Below are 24,490 nucleotides of genomic sequence, written 5' to 3' on the forward strand. Positions count from 1 at the left end.
GGGAGTCTGATAGAGACAAGTTGGTGGTCATTTGCATGTCAAAAAGCTCAGAGACACAAAGACAATGGAGGATTACGGGGGCGGGTCGCATACGGCAACCCAGATGTCATCATATTGAATCGGACATCATTTACAGCTCCATGTTTCATACAAGGGTAGTGGTTTAAGGAATGGTCATCAATTACAGAGTACCCCCTTTCATCAAGTGGTGGCATAATTTGGGGACTGAACAATTTCTCCTAAAAAAAAAAAAAAAAGAGCTATAAATTGTAGCTTTTGAAGGTGAGGGAATACGGGATTCCCTTCATCATAAATTAAATCTCTGAGAAGCTTTAGGGATCAGTTCCCTGACAAAGTCCTCAAGTGCCCATATGTCGCCACTCTGGTTGCAACTGGAGGCGGCTAGTCAGGTGTAATTGGACATTTGAGGTCAAAAGATTTTATCTATTTATGTCAATTTATTATTTTTTTTCATGCTGTAACAAATTATACACAAGAGCAATAATGATAATAATAAGAAGAAGATTCATAACATTCCAGTTATGTTTATCTATACATCTGTATATATGTATCTATATTAATGACTTTAAAATGAATATGAGATTTTGAGAAAGTTTTCAGATTTTGTTAAATGCTTGAAAATTATTACAGGTGTCCGCCACTGCACTGACTCACCAGAGGGGGCAGCACCTCCCCAGAAAAAAAACACATACCCCATAAGATTCCATCCTTATGGCCTTTCTGCGTACAATAATGAAATGACTAATGTTATTGTATGGTAGATGGACAAGCAGAAGGCATAAAATGGAAAAGCAATTAGTGCTATATTTGAGCGTGTGTGTGTCGTGATGCCGAAAGTGCCTTCTCTCCCTTCTTCTATCATGCCAGCTCCCCCCCCCCACCCCCACCCCACCCCCCCCCCACACACACACACACACACACACACACACCGCCACCCCCACTCGGCTCTCAAGACACATCTGCCTCTTATTAGCGCTGTGGTTTCTGCAGATTGTCATCCATTTAATGGCTCCTGTGATGTTTCTCCTCAGCCACGCTGGCGGTTGTGTCACAATATTGTTATCATTACTGAAGGCAATGTAAATGAACGGAGGTCTTACCACCACGTGTTACATTAAATATGTATATTAGCTCCCCCAGAGGGTGTTTCATCAAGTAAATTAAGGGTATTTCCTTGTGTGTATGGGTGCAAAAGTACACTTTTCAATATCTCCGAGGCATGGGGCCAACGACACTCCAAGTTTCTAAATGATCGACACACAAAGCTTGATTCTGTACATAAAAATGGGAGTTTAATTGAAAACTTTGTATCAAAAAATAGCAATGTCCATCCTTCACAGCCACAAGTCACATAGCTGAACTGAAAAGTGTGGAGTATGAGGCAATGTGACAACTACGCAAGCTTTTTCACCTGTTGATTTGCTCTCCATCGAGCCCAGACTTATTACAGAAAAGAAACCAGATGGATTCCTCTGGATGGATGCCATTCAACACTACTAGACTCTAAAAAGTAGTTAAATAACATTCAAATGCTCTTTCAAATTTAAGTAAACTTATTTTATTCTGCTTTACATCGACAACCGTGTCAGTGCATCCTCCACATCCCAGAAAAAAAAAAAAGAAAAGAAAATTGTCGATATGTAAAAATAAGTTATAGGAATGCAAACTAAAGGCCAAGTAGGATATGCAAATTTTTGAGGAGGGGAGTTAAGCATAGACAATAAATAAATAAATAACCACAGAGTGTGGAATGTCTACATGTTTACAAATAAATTAAATGCAAATGGGGAGGAAAAACACACACAAAAAGAAGAAAAAAAAAAAAAAACACACTGTACAATATTTGCAAAAAAAAAAAAAAAAAAAAAAGATATATTATGAAGATTGCATTGATTGTGCATTTCACACCCCAAACCCTGAGGGAGGCCAGGGGTGGGGGCCATGTAGTGTTAAGCAGTGAGATGGCGGGAGACATAAAGGAAAGGAGGACCAAACACCCGGGACAAGCATAGGTGGGGGGGAGGGAGGGGGTCGGGAGAGGGGTAGTAGCATGTGTGTGTGTGTGTGTGTTGACATTTTGACATTCAGAAAAAGACAGGATCCAGTTTCCAAAACATCTGTTCAGGCTATAGAGTGAGTGAGCAGCTTCAAAGAGAGTGATACAGAGTTGAGTCGAGTGTGTTTCAAGTATTCCATTGTTAGAAAGAGGCCCCACCTCCCTCTCTCCTATCTAATGCCTCTTGGCTGGGGGCTGGTTGGCTCGCAGTGATGGAGAAGGTGGGAGAAAAAAAAAAAAACAAAAAAAAAAAACAAACAAAAAACAGCGAGACACCCTTCCGTCACGGCGCAGCCAACCTAGCCACCAAACTGCGGGCAATCCAAAAAACAGAGTTGAGATGAAAGCCCCCAGAAAAGCAGCTTTCCAAAAAAAGGCACTCCAAAATCAAAATTAAAACATTTAAATAAAAAGGGATTCTCCAAGCTCTATGAGAGCAGCCAAGTCTGAATAGGAGGGCCTTGCCAGCTGCATATACCAGCATAGTAAACAAAAAAAAAAAAAATGAGGGGGGGAGGGGGGAATAAATAGTGCTGGTAAGACCGCCCAAACAGCAAAATGTTCCCATTTAGGAAACACATATAATCAAATAAATGAAAAAGAGGGGGTGGGGGAAATAAAGATAAGAAACAACAAACAGTAATAAATTAGAAATTCCCTACAAAAGAGGAAACTTAAAGTACATATTTCTTGCCGGTCCAGCTAAATTAGATGCCCAGTTGCTGACAGGCCAGCTGGGCTACAGGCTGCTGGCCTCGAGTCCATATCACTCCCACCATCTCCCGCCCTCTTTCCTTCCCCACAGTCTCAGTCTATCAGAGCTGTCCTCAGAGACTCTCTTTGCTTGAGGTTGTGCTTGACGAAGAGTCTGTGTCGATGGTCCTAAGGCGGATGTCGCTGTCGACCGGCTCCTCTGGTGACTTGGGGGACTCGGTCGTCGCCCTCATCCATGGGTGGTCGCAGATCTGCTCCAGTGTGGGTCGGTCTGACGGCCTCAGAGCCAGGCACCATTTGATCAGCTGCTGGCACTCTGCGGGGGCAGGCACACACAATATTAGAGATGTCATTGAACAAATGGAGTGTATTTATTTGTAAGTGCACTTGATATGACTCGGGATGGTGCAAGCAGCGATTTCATGCCGTGCCTGGGCCGAGTGTCTCAAGTAGCTGCCAGGGAACTCGAAAAAGCCAAATTGACCATAGAATTAACGCTGTGTAAAGCGCTCTCCTATCATTTCAAGCATCTTTATTGTCGGGTCAAATTGAAAACCGGGGTTATGTTGCCGGCTGGCGTCGTAACTTACCGACTGAAATCCTCCTCCTGAAGTACAGCCTCCCTCGGAGGATCTCCTCATCTTGCTCGAAGGGGATGTCTCCGCACACCATGTCATACAGCAGCACACCCAGCGACCAAACCGTTGCCGAGCGACCGTGGTATCTATGGAAGCGAATCCACTCCGGCGGGCTGTACACTCTCGTACCTAGAAGATGAGAAACAGGGGTGGGGGTTTAGTGGGTGCCTGCGTGTTGTGACACCTGATATTCCCCCGTGAGGGTGGGACGGTTTTGTAAGCGGAACATGGGAAGAATATAGAGGGCACCAGAGCTCTGCAGAGACTGAACATTAGAAAAAGAAAGAAGAAAAAAATAAAAAATAAACACCCAATTGTGTCTGGCTCTGAAACGGCTGAGTCATGTTGTACAAGCTTTTTATTCTTCATTTGGCCAAAAAACACAAACTGTGTGACCCGCCCGCCTCTGCCTCCTCCCTTCCGAGGAGCTGGGATGCCAAACAAAAAGGCAACGTGAGCGGATCACGTGACGCCCCGGCTCAGGTTTCACAACAAACAGATGTTACGTGGCACCGGCCGGCGGACCGGAAATAACCGAAGTCCGGCCGATAATCGGCGACGTGGAAGCGGGAGGATCATTTAGAAAATAAAAAAATGACAAAAAAAAAACACCGGCGAGATTAAACCGAGCGTGAGTCAGATCGACGACGATGTGCGTCACGTCGCTAAAAACGGCACCGAGCAGCGCCGTCCACGTCACGTTCGTAATTGCGCAAGGAAAACCCTCCGCCGAAAACGGAGCGCTGCGTCACCGCATCCGCTCGTCTGGACGGAGCGGAGGGGCGGGGAGGTTGAGAGGGCAATTACAACCCAGCCCACGCACGATCCGCGACACACACACACACACCACATACACACACGGGGGGGGGGATTAATAGATACTCACCGTCGAAATCGGTGTACACCGTGTCCTTGAGAATCGCCCCCGAGCCAAAGTCAATAAGCTTGAGCTCCCCGGTGCGTAGATCCACTAGCAGGTTCTCGTCCTTGATGTCCCGGTGCACCACGCCGCAGGCGTAGCAGTGTCTGACCGCCTCCAGGACCTGGCGGAAAAAGCCCCGCGCCGCGTCCTCGTCCAGCGCGCCCTTCTCGGTGATGAAGTCGAACAGGTCCTTGACGAGCTCCGGCCTCTCCATGACGATGAGCCAGCCGTCCGCCCGCTCGTAATAGTCCAGCAGTTTGATAACTCCGCGAAAAGACGAGCTGACCTTCTTTAACAGCAGGATCTCCAGGGGTACCATCGCTCCGTTCTGTAACGAGAACCGGGCGGAGGGGAGGGTGGAAGAGGGGGGGGATACGTGAGGATTGCGCCGCCGCCGCCGCCGCCGCCCCCTCCTCCTCAGCCGCCGGGGGGAGGAGGGGACCAAAACAAACCACACGCAGATCGGGATCGCTACTTACGATTGTGCCCCACTCGGTCACCCGCTCCTTCATGACGTGTTTCACGGCCACCTGATAGGGTGAAAAACAATAATAAGTCGACGATTTATTTCGATTAAAAGAAAAAAAAAACGCCCCGCTTTCAGATCAGCCTTACCGGTGCGCCATCGGAGATCCGGCTGCCGGCGTACACAGTTCCGAATCCTCCGCTTCCCAGCACGGAGCCCACCTGGTACGCCTTTTCAAACGGCTCCTTTTCTGCCTTAACTGCAAAATTGAAGTAAAAATAAATGTTAAAAAAAGAAAAAAAAAGTATGCAGGGTATTTCCACAACAGACCGGGGGAGGGGGAGGACACGATGGCGGGTCCAGTCGCTTACTCTAAATGAATCGAGTCTGCTAATTTCGGGGAAAATCCGACAAGAAGGCGGGAAAAAAGGGCGAAGGGGACAAACCTGGCTGAAGTTGTATTTTCACTGGAAGATGATCCATACTTGAAGGATTGCAAATGTGCGAAAATGAACCAAACTTTGACAGCAACATATTCAAGGTGAGAGGCCGGCGTAGACGACTCCTATCCAGCCGTTGAGGATGCAAACCAAAACAGTGGGCGGTGTGTTCAGGCGCAGGGTTAAAAAAAGGGAAATTGGAAAGGTGGCGCGGACCGTCTTGGCGGCAAGGGAGCGATATATCCAGTCAAGCGGTGCCGTACCGCGCCTGTCAAAATTCGTGTCACGACCGTGAAGTCGCGCACCGTTTCCCGAAAACCGGCATCAAATGGCAAAACTGGCGTGTCTCGACACAGGCGTCCGCGACGAAAAAAAAAAAAAAGTCCTCTTGGACGAGTAAAGAGCAAAACCAAAACAAAAACAACGAACACTCCGACGTTTCTAGCAACCGCTGCGAGAGGACGTTGCGTTTAAAGACCTCCGCAGTATGTTGTTATCCTGAAGAGAGTGGCCGCTGTCTGAGCTTTGACGCGGTCTCCCCAAGCCAATATTTTGACGCGCAGTTGGAAGTTAGTATCCCTCCGCGGGCAACACAAGTCGATCCCGTCGTCGAATTCCGACCCGAAAACGCCACCCCGTGACTAGATACGTGTTAAAACACAACCAAAAAAGCGGCGATGTGACTTATATAAGCGTTCTATCGAAATTCGCACCGTAACCCCCATTCGCATCGGCACTACTTTTTCATAGTACGAGACGCTCGGAATATTTTGTCTAGGAGATTTGCACTGCGGTCTCTGTATACTCCGAGGCGGCGACCAATCAGATGCCGTATATAAATTCTCCGTGTCGCGTTTTGACCAATCACGGGGAGTTATTATAATAAAGCAGGCGTTTGAGCGCACGTGGCGGCAATCCTGGGACGTCCTTCCTCTGCGGCTCCGCCGTGACAGACAGGCGGCCTGTCAGCAGAGGCAGCCCCATGCCCTGCACTCACCCACTGCACATTACTAATGAATTTTCCCCTTTTCGTGCCTCTTTGTTTATCTTAACCACTGGAAAAGAAGAAGAAAAAAAAGAGAATGACTTTAAACGATTGATTTTCCTATGTTTTTTTTTTTTTTTCAAGCTAAATTGGCATTATAAAACAACTAACAGAATATCTCTTTCTGTCTCTCTGCCAGCGGTGGAGAGAGTAAACATTCATTTTATATTGTGCCTAAAATAAATGATTTTATGGACACGTTCAAAATTCTGATCTAGACGGGGTTCCAATGCAGACCCTTACATTTTCATTCCGTTATTTATTCCATTAAAGCTTGTGTTTCGATGTGTACATTGAAGCAGTGCATCAAAATAAGGACACCCTTCCTTCACAAGTAGTTGAAATAAATAACATTGAAAAACAACAGGAATTGAAAATATGGAGGGAAATTGTTAGTTGCAGGGGTTTGAAGAGGGGAAAAACATTTCAGTGCTTGTCATAACATTAAGGCTAAACTGGCATTATAAAACAACTAACAGAAATCTCTGTCTCTCTCTGCCAGTCATGAAGAGAGTAAACATTCATTTTATATTGTGCCTAAAATACATGATTTTGGAAACACATCCAAAAATCTGATCTAGACGGGGTTCCAATGCAGATCCTGAAAACTTGTTACAGTTTCATTTAGTTATTTATTCCATTAAACCTTGTGTTTCAATGTGTACATTGAAACGGTGCATCAAAATAAGGACACCCTTCCACCACAAGTAAGTGGAAGTTGAAATAAATAAAATTAAAAAACAATTGGAATTGAAAATATGGAGGGAAATTGTGAGTTGCAGGGGTTTGAAGTGGGGAAAAACATTTTGGTGCTTTTCATAACATCAGGGATTTTGCTTGAACTCACCTGAAATGAGCGGGAAACCCTCTAAATTCTAAAATGTACCGCAACAGATCATGCTACGCATTGCTGCATACATACGGGTCCTGAAGTTTGTCGTTTAAGTGATGAAGGGTTTGAAAAATGATCCATAATTATGGTTACACAAGAACGAAATGTCATGCATTGACGGCATGAGAAGAGAACAGCGCAGCGCGATGGTAACACAGATAGGACATGGAAACATAATCAGGCCCAAGTTTTTGGTGCCAGCTGTCCTATTTCGAAGGGTAAACTTTCCACTTTTGCTGTTACACATCTGACACGACCTTGGCTTTCAGTGAACTTTCCACTTTTTATCTTCTGCTAGCACTGATACTCTGTGTGTGTGTGTGTGTAAGTGTGTGTGTGTTGTGTGTATGATCACTAACCAAACAGAAGCATCAAATTCCAGGGAACCTTATCTTGCCGTGGGCCTGTCAACTGCAAAGTTATGTAAATGCACACAAATCCACTGCATATGAGAGCAGAGGAACAGCCGCTGGGTTGACCTGCAGTGATGCTCTTTATTCATGGTATGATAATGTGCACCTTTTCACATTTTTATTTTGTTTTTGTTTGCATATTGTCACTCTCGCATCTTGAGAAAATGATACTGGGCATTGAATCTATAACCTCAAAAGAAGGGTTTGCTTTTATCTTATAAATATTAGCATATATGATCAAGAGTTCAGTGGTTTATTGAATTATCCTTCAAAGTAAACACATTCGACTCGTACCCCCGTGTTAAAGAAAAAAACCAAAGAAATCCTCCCCCCCTTCGCATCGTGATGTCTCTGTGCTCATGAGTTCAGTAGAGTTCTCACCTATAGAGCAGTTATTAATAATTCATTATTAATTATCCTTGAGAATAATGAGCGTTTTCTCCAGTGTTCTCGAAAAGCCTCTTTTCAAACATTTTTCTTTGCATAACTCGAAAAGTTATCAATTTTTTTACATTTTTTTTTTTTTCATGGCCGGGAATCGCAGTCCCGACACATGCCAGGGTGTCTGGTGCACTGGACGATCATGAACTCACCACCACCAACAATGGGAGAGAAAAATAACCGGCCTGTCAGAGCACACTTTATGTTACAATTCTATCTGATTGGGGGTTACAGAGTTACAAAAATGTCCAAAAAAAAAAAAAATCTGTAAAGGGCCAAGCTCAATGGATTTTCCTGAATCTGTGTAATTTGGATAGATCCATGTTCCGTAATCTCCATATTTGGGCGGCACAGTGCCGAAGTGCTTCCGCCTTGCAGCAAGAGGGTCCCTGGTTTGAAGGTCCTATTGCATGTTCTCCTTGTGTCAGCTTGAGTTTCCTCCCACGGTCCAAAAACATGGTGAAGGTTCACTGGAGACCCAGACGTACCAATGAAAGAGTAAACGGTTGTATGTTTCTATATGTCAGCTTGTGATCGACTGACGACCGGAATCGGAATAGTTGTTTGGTTCTTACTTGTTTTCATTTGAAAGTAATTCATTGGGTTTTATGTTTTCTAAAGTTTAACAATATTTAGAACACTCGCATGCAAGCTGCTAAATACTTATGGTTAGATATGGCCTGGATAACCTCTGAATGTGGTCTCGAGTGCCACTGCTCTACTTAAAGCTGCCAGCTTGTCATTGGACCTCTCGGCACGAATGTTAATATTTATTCTGAACTGGGCTCGTGCCTCTTCTCTCCCCCGATCGGGTCCCCTCACTATCTTGACTAAGAATCCCAGTCAAAGCCATTTTGACAAACCAAAAAAAAAAGGCCATAAACATTTGATAGACTTTTATTCATCACTTTTAATGGACGCAACAGGTGGTTGGATGTAGTATCTGGTATAGGCCCGAGGATGTGGTCTTCGCGCACGTGTGCAAATGTCATTTGGGGCTGAATTGGGTGAGGGTGTTGTGGTTGCATGGATATTGAGTGTCAACCCCGTGATATATTAGACACCGGCCAAATCCTCGTGTTTATTGCCCCTCAGCCAGTGCTTGCTGCGACGGACTCCTGCAATCATATGACTCTAAATTTAAGTATCATGCTATGGATCTGGTAAAACTAATCACAATTAAAACCCCTCTGCTTTCACTTTATCTCAACCTCGTGGCTGCAAAATGTCAACAAATTGGAACATGAACGTGCAACCATAGAGGATAATGTTTTAAATGGAAGACTTCCCCTCACCTTACGCGACCTCCGTAGCGCAGCCTCTCTAAAAGCTAGCAGTATGTGCACATGATAAATAATGCATCGAACGCAAAGTATTCATCTCTCAATCCCATCATCCAAGGTATTGGATTATAGTACATAGACAAATTCAATCTTTACAAGGCTTTGCCCTCCAAACAAGCACCAGTCAAGTTTATGAAGTATTCATGATTGTAATCATTTTTTTGCGTGGTGGTGTGAATGGGTCGAGAGGCAACTTGAGCTGCTGGCCAAGGAGGCGTGCCGAGCGCCGACGTCGAAGTCGCTGTTTTTGCTGAGGCTTCGTGTAAACGTGCACAATGCGGTTGGTCACGTGACAAAATCATCATCAGGGCATTTATTTGTGTTTGCCAGCCCTTTGGTCTGTGGACACGGAGAAAACAGCACTGGAGTAAGTAAACGAAAAGCGGTTTGCGGGCCACAAGCTTTCATTCTGCCCCATCCTCGTTCATTAATTTTCTTTTTCTCGTACCTGAAATGCCTTTCGGCTGCCTTCGCCTGAAACGTGTCAGCGAGTTGAAAAGGGGTCCGCAACGAGCATCTGCGTCTGTAATTTGTCGGGTTTCATTTAGGACACGTAAAGCCAGACATACCAGAGGGTACGCGACCACATCAGAGTCTTGGGGTCACCCGACGTTATTTTTAGCACCGTCCTGCTGGCCAGTAGCTGCCACATCATTTTGGTAAACCGCCGATTGAAACCGATCCAGCTTGGTTGAACCGGTTCTCTCTGCCAACGAAGTCTGAGGGATTGAATTTGCCATGTAGCGTGCTGACGCCTCCTCAACATGCGCACTGGATATACACGTATTATCTTCCGTTGGAGTTGCGTCGACCGTAGTGGTGTCCCTGAATGAGGGCGATGGGTAGATGAAAAAATATTTCCTTGAATGAAAAAAAAGACTGTCGTGTCTGCCGTCACCAACCATGTACTCATATTCAAAATAATCCCCGCTGCTATTCAAACACTTTCCAGAAAGGTTTTGGCGGTCTGTGCTCAGTGCATGGCGCTGTTGCGGGTTGGGACTTGGTCACTCGTCCCTGTATCCTGGCCAGGTTAGCTGTATGGATTACTGTCTCATCTCAGCATTATGCAACAACGTCAGGTCCCTTGTCAGGCTAGTAATCTGCTAGCCATATTGCATAACTGGTCATTAGCGTCCTCAACGCTTTACCTTACGCCAGGGGTCGGGAACCTTTACCAGTTAAAGAGCCATTTGGACCCGTAAAGAAAACACCGGCAGCCACATAACCTTTTTTAAAAATGTAAAATAAGTGAACACGGCCTATTATGTTATTTATTTTTTGCCTTAATGATATATATATATATAAACAAAATATAAGTTGCATTTTTTTAAATGGATGAGCGACTGCAGAGAAAATGTTACATTTCTGCATGCAACAAAACATTTTGAACTCTGGAAAAAAAACTTTGGATTGAAAGTTACGTTTAAGCAAAATACTCTATGCCCATTTGAGTCCTTCTTGTATATGTGGAAAAAAAAAAAAAAAGCTGTACTTAAATTCTCCACCTGCAGCAAACCAAAAATGGCGACTTCTCTCTGTGTGCAGTCGCTTATTAAGAGCTACAACAATTTTTTTTTACCTGTTTTATTCGGACGTTACAAGATCGCCATAGTCTTCAAATTTTAAATTTTATTTTGAAACCGAACAAACTAAAATAAAATACTTATTTATTAAATACTCAATTATTTTCAAAAGCGCAGGCTGCTGACCCTTACCTTACACCTTCCCTTTATTTGGACGTCTGTCCTTCTGTGCATCAGCTACCGTTCGGGCGATAATCGTATCTGCAATGTTCCTGACTTACCAATCTTCTACTCACTGGTGGTTAAACATTTGTGTTGATACGAATCCTTCAGAGAGCCGACAAAGACATGAAATCAAACTTTGGATGTTTTATTAAATTTTAAACACTATGTTGGTACGCCAGGGGCCAGACAGCATCAGGTCATACCCAACAGATCATCAATGCTCAACGAAACTGATGAATAAGCTATACATTGCCTGGCTCCCTCAACCCTCACACCGTGCTTGAACCTTCAGGGTCCCTGAAGTGCGTCTGGTGTGTTGGTTAAACATCGCTCGTCGGCGCCTTTTTTCGGCGTTTCGAAGCGTATTGAATCATCGGAGAGAGAAATGATACCGATTGGCCGATCGGCCTCGGTGGATGGTTTCTCCTTCTGCATGAAGAAGAGGTCTTCCCTCAAATACGGTTATAGGTGTCAGTGCTGTGCTGCAGAACAGCTGTGTGCTGCAAGTCAGCGATTTTTTTATTTATATTGAAGCTGAGATCCATTTGAATAATCCAAACAGGATATTTAACAGAACATTAAATTGACATGTTGTGCCAAAAATATAAAGCGTGGATGGAATATAGATTAAATAAACAAGGAAAATGTCCCGCTTACTCATTTGTATGCAACTCGCGTAAAGAAACAATACACCCATTTTTGCTACTAGGTTATGAATGATACTTCGGTGCGCCGATGTTGACAAAGTTAATCTGACATACATTATTAAATTCAATCTACTAGTCCTTTTGCAGAATACACGTCGAGGTTATTCACCAACCGCTAGCCTGCTAACCTTCTGAAAATGTTTGTGAATGACAGCCGTGACGCAGTCTGTGTAAGTAGCCCTGGAACTATCTTGGGAACAAGTCTTTGAAGCTGCGGCAAGCTATAATGACCAATTTTCGGTGGAAGCGAAATCTCGTTCAACCAGTTTAATCGATGGTGGCTGAAAATGTTTGCTCACTCATGTTACCTCGTCATTAAAACCAGGGGAGTGATGGGCACAAATTTAAAAATGGATTTTTCAAATTTATACATAGCTTCTGCAGAAAGGTTGAAATTGTTTTCGAGCGCAGGTTGTTTTTTTTTTTCGAACAGTGCGAGATGTCTACAGCTAAACACACATACGACCGCATATACTCACTTTCCCTGCACATATATCACATTAATTAAAAACACCCAGGAGCTTAGCTGTATGTATTCCGACACTATCTGTAACGTGCACATGGCTACTGTGCATGGGAGTTGACATTAATACTCTAGGAAAGGGTGCGAACAGGCTGCCGGGCTGGTGTAGGAGACTTCATAAAACAAATCCCATTTGATCATTTGGAACAAGATTTATTGTGTTGTTTCAGGTTTGAGTTTGGGTTAGCCCTTTAGCAAGTATTGGAAAAAAAAAAAAAAACACAGCGAAGGCATTATAATTTGCACGATTTTGGTGGAAAAATTCAACATAGGTGCTGTTTTCATTGCTTTTCCTGTATTTTCGCCGTCTCCACACGGGTCCAATTTTAACCATCGAAGTGATATTACAAGATTTACTTAACAGTTACCATAAATGGTTTACATTCCAAATGGAGTTTTCACCTCTTATCCCTATTAAGAGATTGTTATTTAGCAGTCAGTAATCACTTTCCAAGTCTATTGCTCAAACTGTTTCAGAAGTCCTCCCCCCAAAGCAGCTGCGTTAGTAGTTAATCCTCAGCGGGAAAGCAGGCGTATATAACTTCCACATACTGTATACACAGACGTTTCGACTAAGTGCTCCACTTCCCTCCAGTGACTTGATCCATTTAACTGCCCATCCCTGTCTTAAGAGGATACTGAGACCAAAGCCTTAAATCCCCCGGGCCGGCGACCCCAGGAGGGGAGGGTTGCACATCCCGAGGCAGTCCACGGAGCTTCCATGCTAACTGCACGTCTGAAACGAAGCCGCTTTCTTACTTTAATGAGATGGAGCCACGTAAAGGCCGGTTCCCCTTTTTTTATCGAACACGAATCAGTCCCAAAACACGGGATGTCGTTTTCTGGGATTTGACTCAAATCTGATGTGAGCGGCACAAAAAGGCAGCAGTTCATTACCAGGCGGTCTCTTTACTTTTTTTTTTTTTTTATTGTTGTATTTTTTTTTTTGTACACAGACTTAATGGACTGGAGAGGAAGCTTGACCCCGGCCCATCGCAGATAAAGGTTGTTAAGGGTATTTCGTAGCCGGCCAAGAGATATCTGTGGCTGGATCAGTCAATTCAAGCTGAATTTAGTGGAATAAGTGAGCGGTAAAAATCTCCGACATATGAAAAGGCCCCTTTCTCGTGACATTCAGGCAAAAATGGGGAATCCTGGGATAAATTGCCACAGTATTTATGTTATAAAGCCATAATGAAGATAACAATAATTCCCAGAGTTGACTGAAATTGTTTCTTTATGTTGTTGTTTGACCATTTCTACTTTTTTTTAATCGTACTGATATTTCTGACACTGACAGACGTACTTTGTATTTGGTGCAAATTAAACCGGCGTGATAACACGCAAAATTAATGTTTTTTTTTTTTCTTGGCATGTGAAAATTAACATTTAGATAAGGGCTGTTGGGAGGAGGTGCCAGTTGTCCCACTAAGATGAATGCCTTAAGTGGATTTGGGATGCGTCCACTCCATCTGAATGAGCAAAAAAGATGAATAATCCCACAGCAAAGTCAGGTACATGGTGAATAGGCGCTGTCACATGTCACTAAATTATTCATAGATGGGTTTTATGGGTATCATGAATTTAAACAATTAGAATATTATCTCCCATTCCCTTCTCCCAGGATATTTGCTGGAGAGATATTGCAACGTACATAAGTAATGTCATAGTCGCTGAGGTAATTTGTTGATAATGATATCTATTATAACTCCTAAAAAAGGCATAAAGCGGGGAAAATGAGAGTGCCTTATACTCTGAGACCATTTAGCTACATGAGTGGACTCACTGTAGTAGAATGACCATGAAGGTAAAGTTTCTCCGCGTCTGCAGCACATTTCTTCTTGCTTATGCATCAGTATACCCTTTATTCAAATCTCATTTTCTCAAGTCCGGCACTTGTTGGTGTGGCGGCGCATTTGCTTTTTTACACACACTGCAGGCATTGGGTGACCGCGACTGTGAGAAAACTTGCCGTAATACCTCGAGGCTGCGTGCCAGCTGTAAAAAAAAAAAAAAAAGACAAACAAAAAATACTGCCCTAAAGGCCAATGTACGCCTGCGACATTTTAATTTGGACAAAGAGCAAGCGAAGGGACAGGATCAGACCTGCCGTGGAGGTGAAATCATCACACTCCAAGCCAAGCTGTCAAGAAAGATTGTAAGGATAATATGTGAAAGTTAATTGTGCAATTTCTCGGGCTTAACTGCAGCGTACACTCTTAGCTCATTTATTAAGATTTGTTTTTCACCTCAAGTGAACTTTTGTGTTACATGTTGCGCGCGGAGAGCCGGGCGCTTTCGTGGCTGTCCCCCCCCCAGCCCGCCGCCCGCCCTTTGACCTGCACTCCGAGGGATTTCATTGGTCGGCCGCCGTGACAGGCGTTGTGCTGACAGTGTGTCTGTGAGGACCCAAGCTCCGGCGCGGGATGCCTGGTCAGCAGTCCATTTCCACATGCACAAACACACCTTCATGCGCAGCAGTTCGGAAGAAAGCGCGTCTAAATGTAAAGAGAACCGAAACTAACGCACACGTTAAGACACATAGACGGAGCTCCGGTCTTCTCATGGCTCGTCCAGGCGGCGTTTTGATCTTTATTCTGTATTACCAGCGACTTCTTCGAGTCTGTCACGTCATTATTTATTCACCAGAGTGTCTAATAGCCACATGTCACCAAAAGCCTGGGCACATTGTGCAGAGATCGAAGCCACAGAAGGGCCTAATCCGTAGGTCCTGATGTTATGACATGGCAACAATAGCGAGAAAAGAAGACGCGGACCCCTCTCGCCATGACACCTATGAAAAGATCCCCCTCGCTCCCCCCTGTAAATCCTTCACACCTGAGCGCTCGCGGCGAAATTAACCAAACAGCGTTCTGAGGTGGGAGACAGCAGTAGGCATTATCAGGTCTTCACACTCAAATTGCTTCTTTTCACGTTTACATTATCGGGGTAATTAAAAGGTGTAAGGTTGTCAAGTGATTGACAGTCGGCGCCGGGAAACCGTCCGAGGCGAGTTTCGTAGATGATTCCTACAATGGATTAACGCGGGGTTGCGGCTATGTCAAATATTCACGGAGAAATAAATCCACGGGGGGTAAAAAAAATAAACAAAATTTCAAATAATTGACAAAAGATACAGATGAAATTTTTTCAAAAATCTTACCAACCCCCTTGAAATTAAAGAGTCCGGATTTGCTGTTGATATTTTCATGGGATTTGGAATCTGATAATTTGTAGAAATCCTAGATTCGTCAGTAGTAGATGGTCTCACTCATCACGCTTTCCTCTCTGTTTTACATTTAAAGAAACAGAAGAAAGAAAAGGTGCAAAATAGCAGCTTTGTCTACAGACACGCTCTGCATTTGGGTGATTTGGACTAATGAGGCTGATTAGCACTGTGACCCGCTGCACTGAAAATTCTCACTTTCTGTCTCTCAAGCTCACGCGCACACCCACCCACGCACACACACACACACACAGACACACACACGGAGGTAATGAGAATTAATCAAGAAGCATCAGCTTCTGCAACAAAACGTCTCTTAACGACGGTCCGACTAATTGCATGCCAACAGGCTCTGCACGCTCAGCAGTTTCGAATACAAGACTCCACCGTCCTCCGCTATAATTGGTCGGCGTTCTCGCTGTAATCACAACAATCGCGACCAGAGCTCATCGAAGATAACACTCCGCGTTTATTGAATAATTATATACAACGCAGCTAATTATTTCCCGCCTGTGTAATAAGCTTGTGCCTCATGTGTCAATAGCGCTGTGCGTAATTTCAGCGTCGCGTCAGCGACCGGTGATGTCAGTGGAAATTCTTCCAGTGTTTATCGTCCGGGATAGTCTAGCGGGGGATACGATCAAAGTGAAATTGGCTAATATACATCTACAGAATTGCAATTAAACCTGAAAACACACGCGTGCTACATAATCAGGATATCCTTTTATATGTCTCCAGAAGTATGGAAATTATGCAGCCGCTGTCTTAATTTTTTTTTCCTTTTGCGTATCAATCAGTGTGTATGAGAGAAAAAAAAAAAAAAAAACACTGAACACCTGTCAAATGGGAACGTGAGAGCTTGGGGATTTTTTTTTTTTCTCTCGCAGTCCTGGGATGAAACATAAATGCCGCAGATAGGAAGCCGCGTCGCTCTTGAACTGGGTTGTGCCAATTCAAGGAATCCAGCGGTTTTTTTAGTACTAAATCTTTTGCTAGTTGCTAACGTATTTACCGATTTGCACGTAATGAGTTGAGACAAACAAAACGTCTTTACAGCCGAGCAACGAATCTGCTCAAAAAAAAAGCACAAAAAGTACCCTTGAACCGAAGGAAGAGCGTCATCGGTGACAGGAACGTGGCGCCGCCGGCGACTCAGCCGCGCCCTCTGTGGAGCGCATGTGACCTTTTCGGAGGTATGCGGCATCTTACAAGTCGCAATATGCAAATAAACGCCGGTGCCTCTCTGTTCCTCCGGTCCAGGACTCATTCTCAGATGAAGGCGCAGATGGATTGTGGGTAATTACGGAGGGCCCTTGAACCGTGGGTAATTATGGCCCAGGAATGCTCACAGCTGAGAGCGGAGTGAGAAACCGCGCGTCGGCATGGCAACCACGAAAGTGTTAATTATTTTCTTCCTTAAAGGCAAGCGAGGAATCCCCTCTTCAAAGGGGAAGAAACACCTGTGCGTCGCCCCCCCCACCACCACCACCACCTTCTCTTTTATTGCCGCACTCTTTCTTCCTCCCGCTTCTACTTCTCTCTTTTTCCAATTTCCCCCCGCGGAACCTCGTTCTGGTTCTGTTCTCCCCTCACCTCTGAATCTCGGCCCTGTCCCATTCTTCGTCTCTCTCCGTTTCATCCCCTTTGCTATCTCTCTATCTCCGACTCTGGTGGGCGGGTGGAAAGGGAGGGCGGGGGGGGCATCGCGCCCTCGGTCGCTGACTCGGGTCTTGCTCGCCGTTTTCTCACCCGTTAATTGAGTCGTCTCAAGAACAACGCCGAAGTAGCGCCGGTAATACGGTCACTTTTCTCACAATAAAATTCAAAGTACAGATTTTCAGTAACTGATGGGAAGGAGATGTCCGTGTCGTGTATTTCAAGGTGAGCCGTTACCATGGATGCAACCTCTTCTTGCGGCATGGATGCGAGACAAAAGTCACGCTTAAATGAAAATAAATCACGCTGGACTGGAATTCTGCAAGTGAGTGAATACCCCAAAAAGGGCAATATTGTATATTTTCTGTAATTTGCAAAGACATCCATTTTTTCGGGCTCTATTTCATGCATTCTCTCCCTAAACCCGTTTTCCAATCCAAACTGGTTTGATTGGTAAAAATCTGCAATTTGCCCGCTGGTTCTTGACCCCCTTCCCGAGTGAAAATGGCTGAGGAAGATCCCCCCCGTAGGGCAAAAAAAAAAGAGGTGTTTTCTTTATCATTGGGATAACTCTTAAAAAAACACTATGTTTGGAGATTAATGAGGTCTCAGGGGTTTCTGGCCATGTCTAAAACAAAGATTAACCAAAAGTAAGTAAAGTCAGTAGCCAAGTGAGGTTCAAAAAGCACACGTGTGGCAAAGTGGGAGTGAGAAATAACTGATGGTGGGGAAAAGTCACCGTATTTATTCTTTTAGTCCAAATTGGAAGATAAGTGGAATGTGTCAGGAATGGTTGTTGTAGAAGCAATGGAGACTGCATTACTAGTGTTCCATATTGGACGTTCGGATAAACTCCAGGAAGATAGCATCCACATGTTCAACTGAAGTGGTATTTAAGTCGTTTTCTTTACCTTTCGTCTTTTTCCTTCAGGGGTCGCCACAGCGGATCAACCTTCACCAATCTAACCCTATTCTCTTTATCCTCCTCTCTGACACTAACTAACTTCATATTCTCTCTCACTACGTCCATAAATCTTCTCTTTGGTCTTCATCTAGACCTCCTTCCGGGCAGCTCCAATTCCAATCGATCAATATATTCACTATCCCTCCTCTGTACATGACCCAACCATCTCAGTCTGGCTTCTCTGACCTTCTCTCCAAAACATCTAACATGTGCTGTCCCTCTGATGGACTCATTCCTGATCCTCTCCATCCTGGTCACTCCCAAAGAGAACCTCAACATCTTCATCTCTGCAACCCCCAGCTCTGTCTCCTGCCTTTTTGTCATTGTCGCTGTGTCTAGCCCATACAGTATCGCTGATCTCTCCACTGTCTCGTAGACCTTTCCTTTCATTCTGGCTGACAGTCTTTTATTGCACGGTATCCCTGGCACTTTTCTCCACCCATTTCAACCTGCTTGAACCCATTTCTTTACCTCTTTTCCTTGCTCTCCATTGCTCTGGACTGTTGACCCGAAGTACTTGAAACCCTCCAATATCATGATATCCGCTCCCCGTAGTCTCACTGTTCCACCCGGATTTCACTCCTTTCCAGAGCATACCTCCACCTCTCAAGATTTTCCTCAACCTGTTCCATGCTCTCACGACAGATCTCAATGTCGTCTGCAAACATCATGGTCCATGGAGACTCCTGTTTAACCTCATTTGTCAGCCTGTCCATCACCACTGCAAACAAGAAGGGACTCAGAGCTGATCCCTGATGAAGTCCCAGCTCCACCTTGAAATTCTGTGTTACCCCCACAGCACACCGCACCACTGCCTCACAGCTAGCATACATGTCCTGCACCAGTCTAACATACTTCTCTGCCACTCCAGATTTCCTCATACAATACCAGAGTTCCTCTCTTGGCACCCTGTCGTATGCTTTTCCGAGGTCTACAAAAGCACAATGCGGCTTCCTCTGACCTTCTCTATTAGCATTCTCAAAGCAAATACTGCATCTGTAGTACTCTGAAATGGTATTTCAGTTATGGGTTGAAATTTGATATATTTATTGGGGCCAGCTGTGAATGTGTTAGAAATCCTTCCAATCAGAAGTGTGTTGGTTCGATCGGGTTGACGAAATATCCTTGGGCAAGACCCCGAGCCCCCCATGTTGCGCCCATTTGGGGGGTTAGCACCTTGCATAGCACCTCTGCCACCATTGGTGTGTGTGTGGATGTGCTTGGAAACTGCAGTGTGAAAGCATTGTGTGTGTAGAGACCATCCATCCATCCATCCATCCATCCATCCATCCATCCATCCATCCATCCATCCATCCATCCATCCATCCATCCATCCATCCATCCATCCATCCATCCTCCAATGAAACTACCTCCAATGAAACTGCCATTGGTCCCACTATTTTTTATTATTATTATCTATTTATTTTGTATTTATTATTGACTAAATATAGTAAACTACACAGTGTAACCATTACATCTTTATTTTCAGTGTAAACAAATGTGAAGTACCATTTTCAACATTTATTCTTTTGTAAATCTGTTTTGCTGTTGGATAAAATCATATTTTCAAGGGCGCGGTCTCACTCCGGAGTAGTAGTAAGTATTTGAATCAGTGAGATAACGCTAATGATTATAAAAAAAATTACTGAATTACTGATCACAAAAAGACATATTTTGCATCTTCATATTCATGTATGCATTTTGCATGATATCAATTATTGATGATCATCATCATTAAATGAATGTGACACACAACACAACTGAGGCGCCGCTGAGTCTCAACCCCCCCGACCTCCGTGAAAATCATTATCACTTCGTCGCGTATTCAGAATTTCACACATCAACGTGAAAACAATGTCTGGAAAAAAACAAATGTTAAAAATTTAAAAAATTAAACAGACGAAAAAGTACAGTTCATTTGCATTACAACAACAGCAACAACGTGTAAATGAATTTATAAATATAAACCGCAGGCTTTTTAGAAGCTTCCACCTCTTTTGCTGTTCTTTTTTTCCATGTATAATTAAGTGGAGTAAACTAAAATAAAATAATGAGACAGCTGGACGCTGCCGGTTTGTTAGACGGAAGCTGTGCCACGAAAAGCATGTTTGGATGAAAGGATAAGAGGTTCACCCAGGGGGGAGGTGAGGAAAACAAAAGTAAACGGTAATAGTACTATCAATAAAAAAATCCAATAATCACATAACACTACTGTGTTGTTTTTTTTTTTCTCTTTTATAACATACGACTGCAAATATGTGCTTGATATGGATTGAACCTGCTGGTTCAGAGTTCAGAAAGCAGCTAGGAAATATTTTCCATAACAAACACCCAATTTAATACACCTTCTTGCTTCTCTTTTGCCGGAGGTTAAGCTTTTTTTTTTTTTTTTCTTTCCTTGTAATTTTTTTTTTCCTTCCAGATATACTCATGAGATTCTCTTTGCTGAACATCTACGCTAGAGAATAAAACTTGAAAGTGAGGGAGGAGAATCTCCTGGCGGTGCATTCGGTACAGTTTCCTGCACACAGCTTACTTTTGGTTCAAATCTATTTAGACAGCAAAACAACCCTTTATTGTCATCTGATTAAGATTAAGCTTTTTAAGTCCGCATTCACTGCCTAATAATTCAACAATTCAGTCCGTCTCAGAACTTTTAAAGAACTGTATTCTTTCTCACTCGCCAGGCATCTCAAGGCAGTGACATACAAGGATCAAACTTTCGTCTTTTGTACTTTAGCTTGTCCGCTCCTCAGGGGGGCTAAAATGACATTCTGAGCTGTTTGAGCAAAATTTAAGGTAAAGATGACCTAGGTGAACAAAAAAAAAAGTAAACAAATGTGGTGCAGCTGGACGAACCGCACTGTGTTTTTCCCTGTATAAATTATCTTTGCTTTTTGGGATCCCCAGGCCTCAGTAAACCAAACACCCTGACACAATATTTTTTTGTTTATTTTGTAATAATCAGGTCAAACAGTTTTTTCTTCATGTGTTCATGTTTTGTTTTTTTTTTTTTTTTTTAAGCCAAAGGGGCTCCAAAACATCCTGATTATATATTTTTTTCTCCAGTTGCCACCTCCAATTTGAGTGATGGGGCAAAGCATGCTGGGCCAACGTGTCCTCCCCCGTTTTTCCTGCCTTTTAATTGGTTCGTCAACAGGACCCCTGCTTTTGTTTGCCCGGGACCCTAGAACACACACACACACACACACACACACACACACACACTCACACACACACACAAGGGTGCGCGCACATCCACATTTGCCATGCAAACACAGACATATACACAACTCACACGAACACACCAAAAACAGTAGGGGTGTGTGAGTACACCCACCGGGGCCAAATATTTCCAGAGGCCTCTGTCCCCTCCACCTGATTAGGAAACTATGAGCGAGGTTATCACCAATGGAGAACACCTTGACTTTCACGGGGCCGTGTTTATCTTTCATCGACGCCGTGTCTGTGTGTAAATAGTGGTCGGCTTTCATTTTCTCTGCCCATTTTTCCATTTCGAACACACGGCATAACCCCCCCCCCCTTGCAGCCGGAATCCAATCGACTGCTGTTTTTTCATCATTTTTTCCAGGCATTGGTCAGATCCAGACCCAACGGTACAACACTGAAGTGAAGAGCAAATAATTCAAATAAGGCATAGAAATGAGCCTACATCAGGAGCCTGCTTAAGGTTTAACCATGAGTCTAAAATGAATAAATGGCTTAAGGGAGACATTCCATGTATTTGGCGAGTTCCGAAGCGCGTCAAACGGTAATATGAGGCAACCTTGGCTGTGCATTTGAGACTGCAAGTCAACATCATTTCTGTAATATTTGCAACTGATCTGTAAATTATATTCCCCCATTATGTGATTGGATGTTTGAACCACAAGAGACCGCGATGACTGCGGTCTCCTTAAAGCAACAATGACACGACTAAATATTATGGTTTGTCTCAACCCACAGTCCGAGACCCGAGGGTACTCCGCTAACTGCAACAGGAGACTAACAAAACCAGTCCCTAATTATATTTGCCGTCAATTTAAAAACATTTCAATAGTTGGAAACCGATCTATCAATTCTCGCAGCGGTAAAGTAAACAGAACTTTATGCAGGAAAAAGGTCAACTGTCTCATTTTGATATGGTCATTTATAGAGGGAAAAATTCAGCTTCTGAAAAGTGAGAAGTAGCACTCTTAACAAAGCTTGCGAAGATACCGCTGATGTTTTGGTGTCCGGGATTCCATCCTCGTCCTTGCGGTCCATTAACGTCAGATCGCGATTGTTAATTGCACGAATGCCAGAGTCATTTGGAAATACCCCGCTAGGACCACGGCGCTCTCTGCAAAATTTCACCGCAATCCATCAAATGGCCTATTAAGATTCTTTCAGCAGGAGGAAAAAAAAACAAAACACAAAAAGTCGAGCTGACAATGTCATAATGACATTGGAGTAAATGTCATCCACTCACAGAACCCACTTCTCTTTCCTTGTTTCCGCAGTAATGAACTCCGCGGGAGAAAACGCCTGCGACCAAGCGTGTTTTCACAAATATGTAGTTATTTGTACTTGTTGGAGTCTCTTTAATGTCTTATCGGCACACCGAATTAAGACCGTGTTTAAGATAGGCCCAGGCTTTCTGCTGTTTGACCGCTGAAAGGTTTGTGTCAAGGTGACCGCTGGCGTTTCGGAGGGATCGCCACCCTATCTCTCTGATCTTTTTCCTGCTGGGAACTCAGCCACATGTGACTTGGGCGGGTGGGGTGACCAAAGGACACTCTAGGGAACTCGATTTAGAACGGACTGACAAGTCACACACACACACACACACACGCGCGCGCACTGAAGTACGGCGTGTTTCCGTTTCCGGAGGAATTTGAACCTTTCTTGGGGCCGTGAAATCATTAACAGGTAATTCCTTTAATCGCGTGTTAACTCTTTGCTGTTTTTTTTTTTTTTTGTTTTTTTTTGTGCAGTAGAATAGAATAAAATGGTATCGTCCCCCGCGGTGAGGACATTTCAATTCACACAGCAGAAAGTGGACAGCGCAGTCGGGGTAGAGACGTAATTACTATAATGTGTGAAAACAGCGTAATGTGAAAATATCAGGAAATATGAAAAATAAAAGATGTAAACACGCTTATGCAAAAAAATGGAAACTAACAGCAGACGACAGCGGCTTGTAACACCTATGAGTGCATGGGTGGATGGATGAATGAATTAAAATGTATCGTCAGCAAAGTTGAACAGCAACTGGAATTAAAGACCTGCAAAATCAACTTTATAGTAAATTGGAGATATTCTGTGCAGCTAAATTTGTGATTTTTTTTTTTTGTTTCCAATTTAAGGAGTTTGACATGATTATGACAGTCATATCTTTTTTTTATTTTCCGGTATTTTTGCAAACCGACACATGTAGATGGATATTTAAATGTACTATATAATTAAAGCCGTGTGTCTTTTGTAAGATATAAAACAAAGTCACTGGAAATATTAACCCGTAATCCCCCGTCTCATTCATTCATTCATTCATTCATTCATTCATTCATTCATTCATTACCTAGCCAGCCAATCACGGGGTGTCGCTTATATGGAGACATGTAAACATTCACTCTGTTATTCACACATCATATAGAGACAAAGTTACTTCACTTTAAAGTTCACTTCTTCAAGTGAAGAAATTCAAGTCCAGACGCCACGACAGGAAGATTTCAACAAGAATTCACCTGGATGACATGAGACGTACAACTATTCATCCTCCCATCGTCTCATATAGAGAGATTTTAAGGTCGTGCATAAACCTACTGCATGTTTTTGGACTCTGGGAGGAAAACGGAGATCCTGTAGGAAACCCACGCAGATACAGGCAGAACTGGAATCGAACCAGGGACCTTCTCAGCTGCAGCACCACCGTGCCGCCCCTAGGAAAGATCGGTACAGATAATAATGTTCCCAGGTGAAACGGTATTTTATCAAACTGACAAAAGGGAACCTCATCACATTGGTTTTGAACTCTTCATGGCGGTTTCACTTTGTAGATCGGTTTGAAAACCGATACGACTGCGGCGGTTGCCGGCGAGGGAACTCCGGGTGTTTTCCGACACTCAGGAACGGTCACCCGGGTTTATTTCGCGGTGACTGCGTGAGCGGGCGTGGCAAGACACAATCTGCAAAAAAAAAAAAAAAAAAAAACAGCTACCGGGGGCCCTTTATTGTAGGATCGGCGGCGAAATGCTACACTGCGGCGCCTGCAACCGGAGCGCCGGGTGACT

General features: G+C 43.8%; 1 protein-coding gene across 1 annotated transcript; it reads right to left on the reverse strand.

The window, feature by feature from the left end:
• Nucleotides 1-1,297: 1,297 nt before the first annotated feature.
• LOC147234196 (serine/threonine-protein kinase pim-3-like) lies at nucleotides 1,298-5,760 on the reverse strand. The gene is made up of 6 exons (XM_086147010.1): nucleotides 5,264-5,760; nucleotides 4,967-5,076; nucleotides 4,831-4,881; nucleotides 4,316-4,679; nucleotides 3,382-3,558; nucleotides 1,298-3,107 (listed from the first exon to the last, which is right to left on the reverse strand). Exons 1-6 carry the CDS (start codon nucleotides 5,349-5,351, stop codon nucleotides 2,905-2,907), a joined length of 993 nt encoding a protein of 330 aa, XP_086003136.1. The 5' UTR covers nucleotides 5,352-5,760; the 3' UTR covers nucleotides 1,298-2,904.
• Nucleotides 5,761-24,490: the final 18,730 nt, after the last annotated feature.

Source organism: Fistularia commersonii, chromosome 5 (assembly GCF_037954325.1).
Source record: "Fistularia commersonii isolate RoL2024-O1a breed Wild chromosome 5, RoL_Fcom_v1.0, whole genome shotgun sequence".
Taxonomy (NCBI): domain Eukaryota; kingdom Metazoa; phylum Chordata; class Actinopteri; order Syngnathiformes; family Fistulariidae; genus Fistularia; species Fistularia commersonii.

What these genes read in the sequence shown, in the direction of transcription:
- LOC147234196 (XM_086147010.1), bottom strand. Translation starts at nt 5,351, where the DNA reads ATGTTGCTGTCAAAGTTTGGTTCATTTTCGCACATTTGCAATCCTTCA. An exon ending in GAAAATACAACTTCAGCCAG is followed by an intron (nt 5,077 to 5,263) that starts GTTTGTCCCCTT and finishes TCAATTTTGCAG; the next exon opens with TTAAGGCAGAAAAGGAGCCG. An exon ending in GGATCTCCGATGGCGCACCG is followed by an intron (nt 4,882 to 4,966) that starts GTAAGGCTGATC and finishes TCACCCTATCAG; the next exon opens with GTGGCCGTGAAACACGTCAT.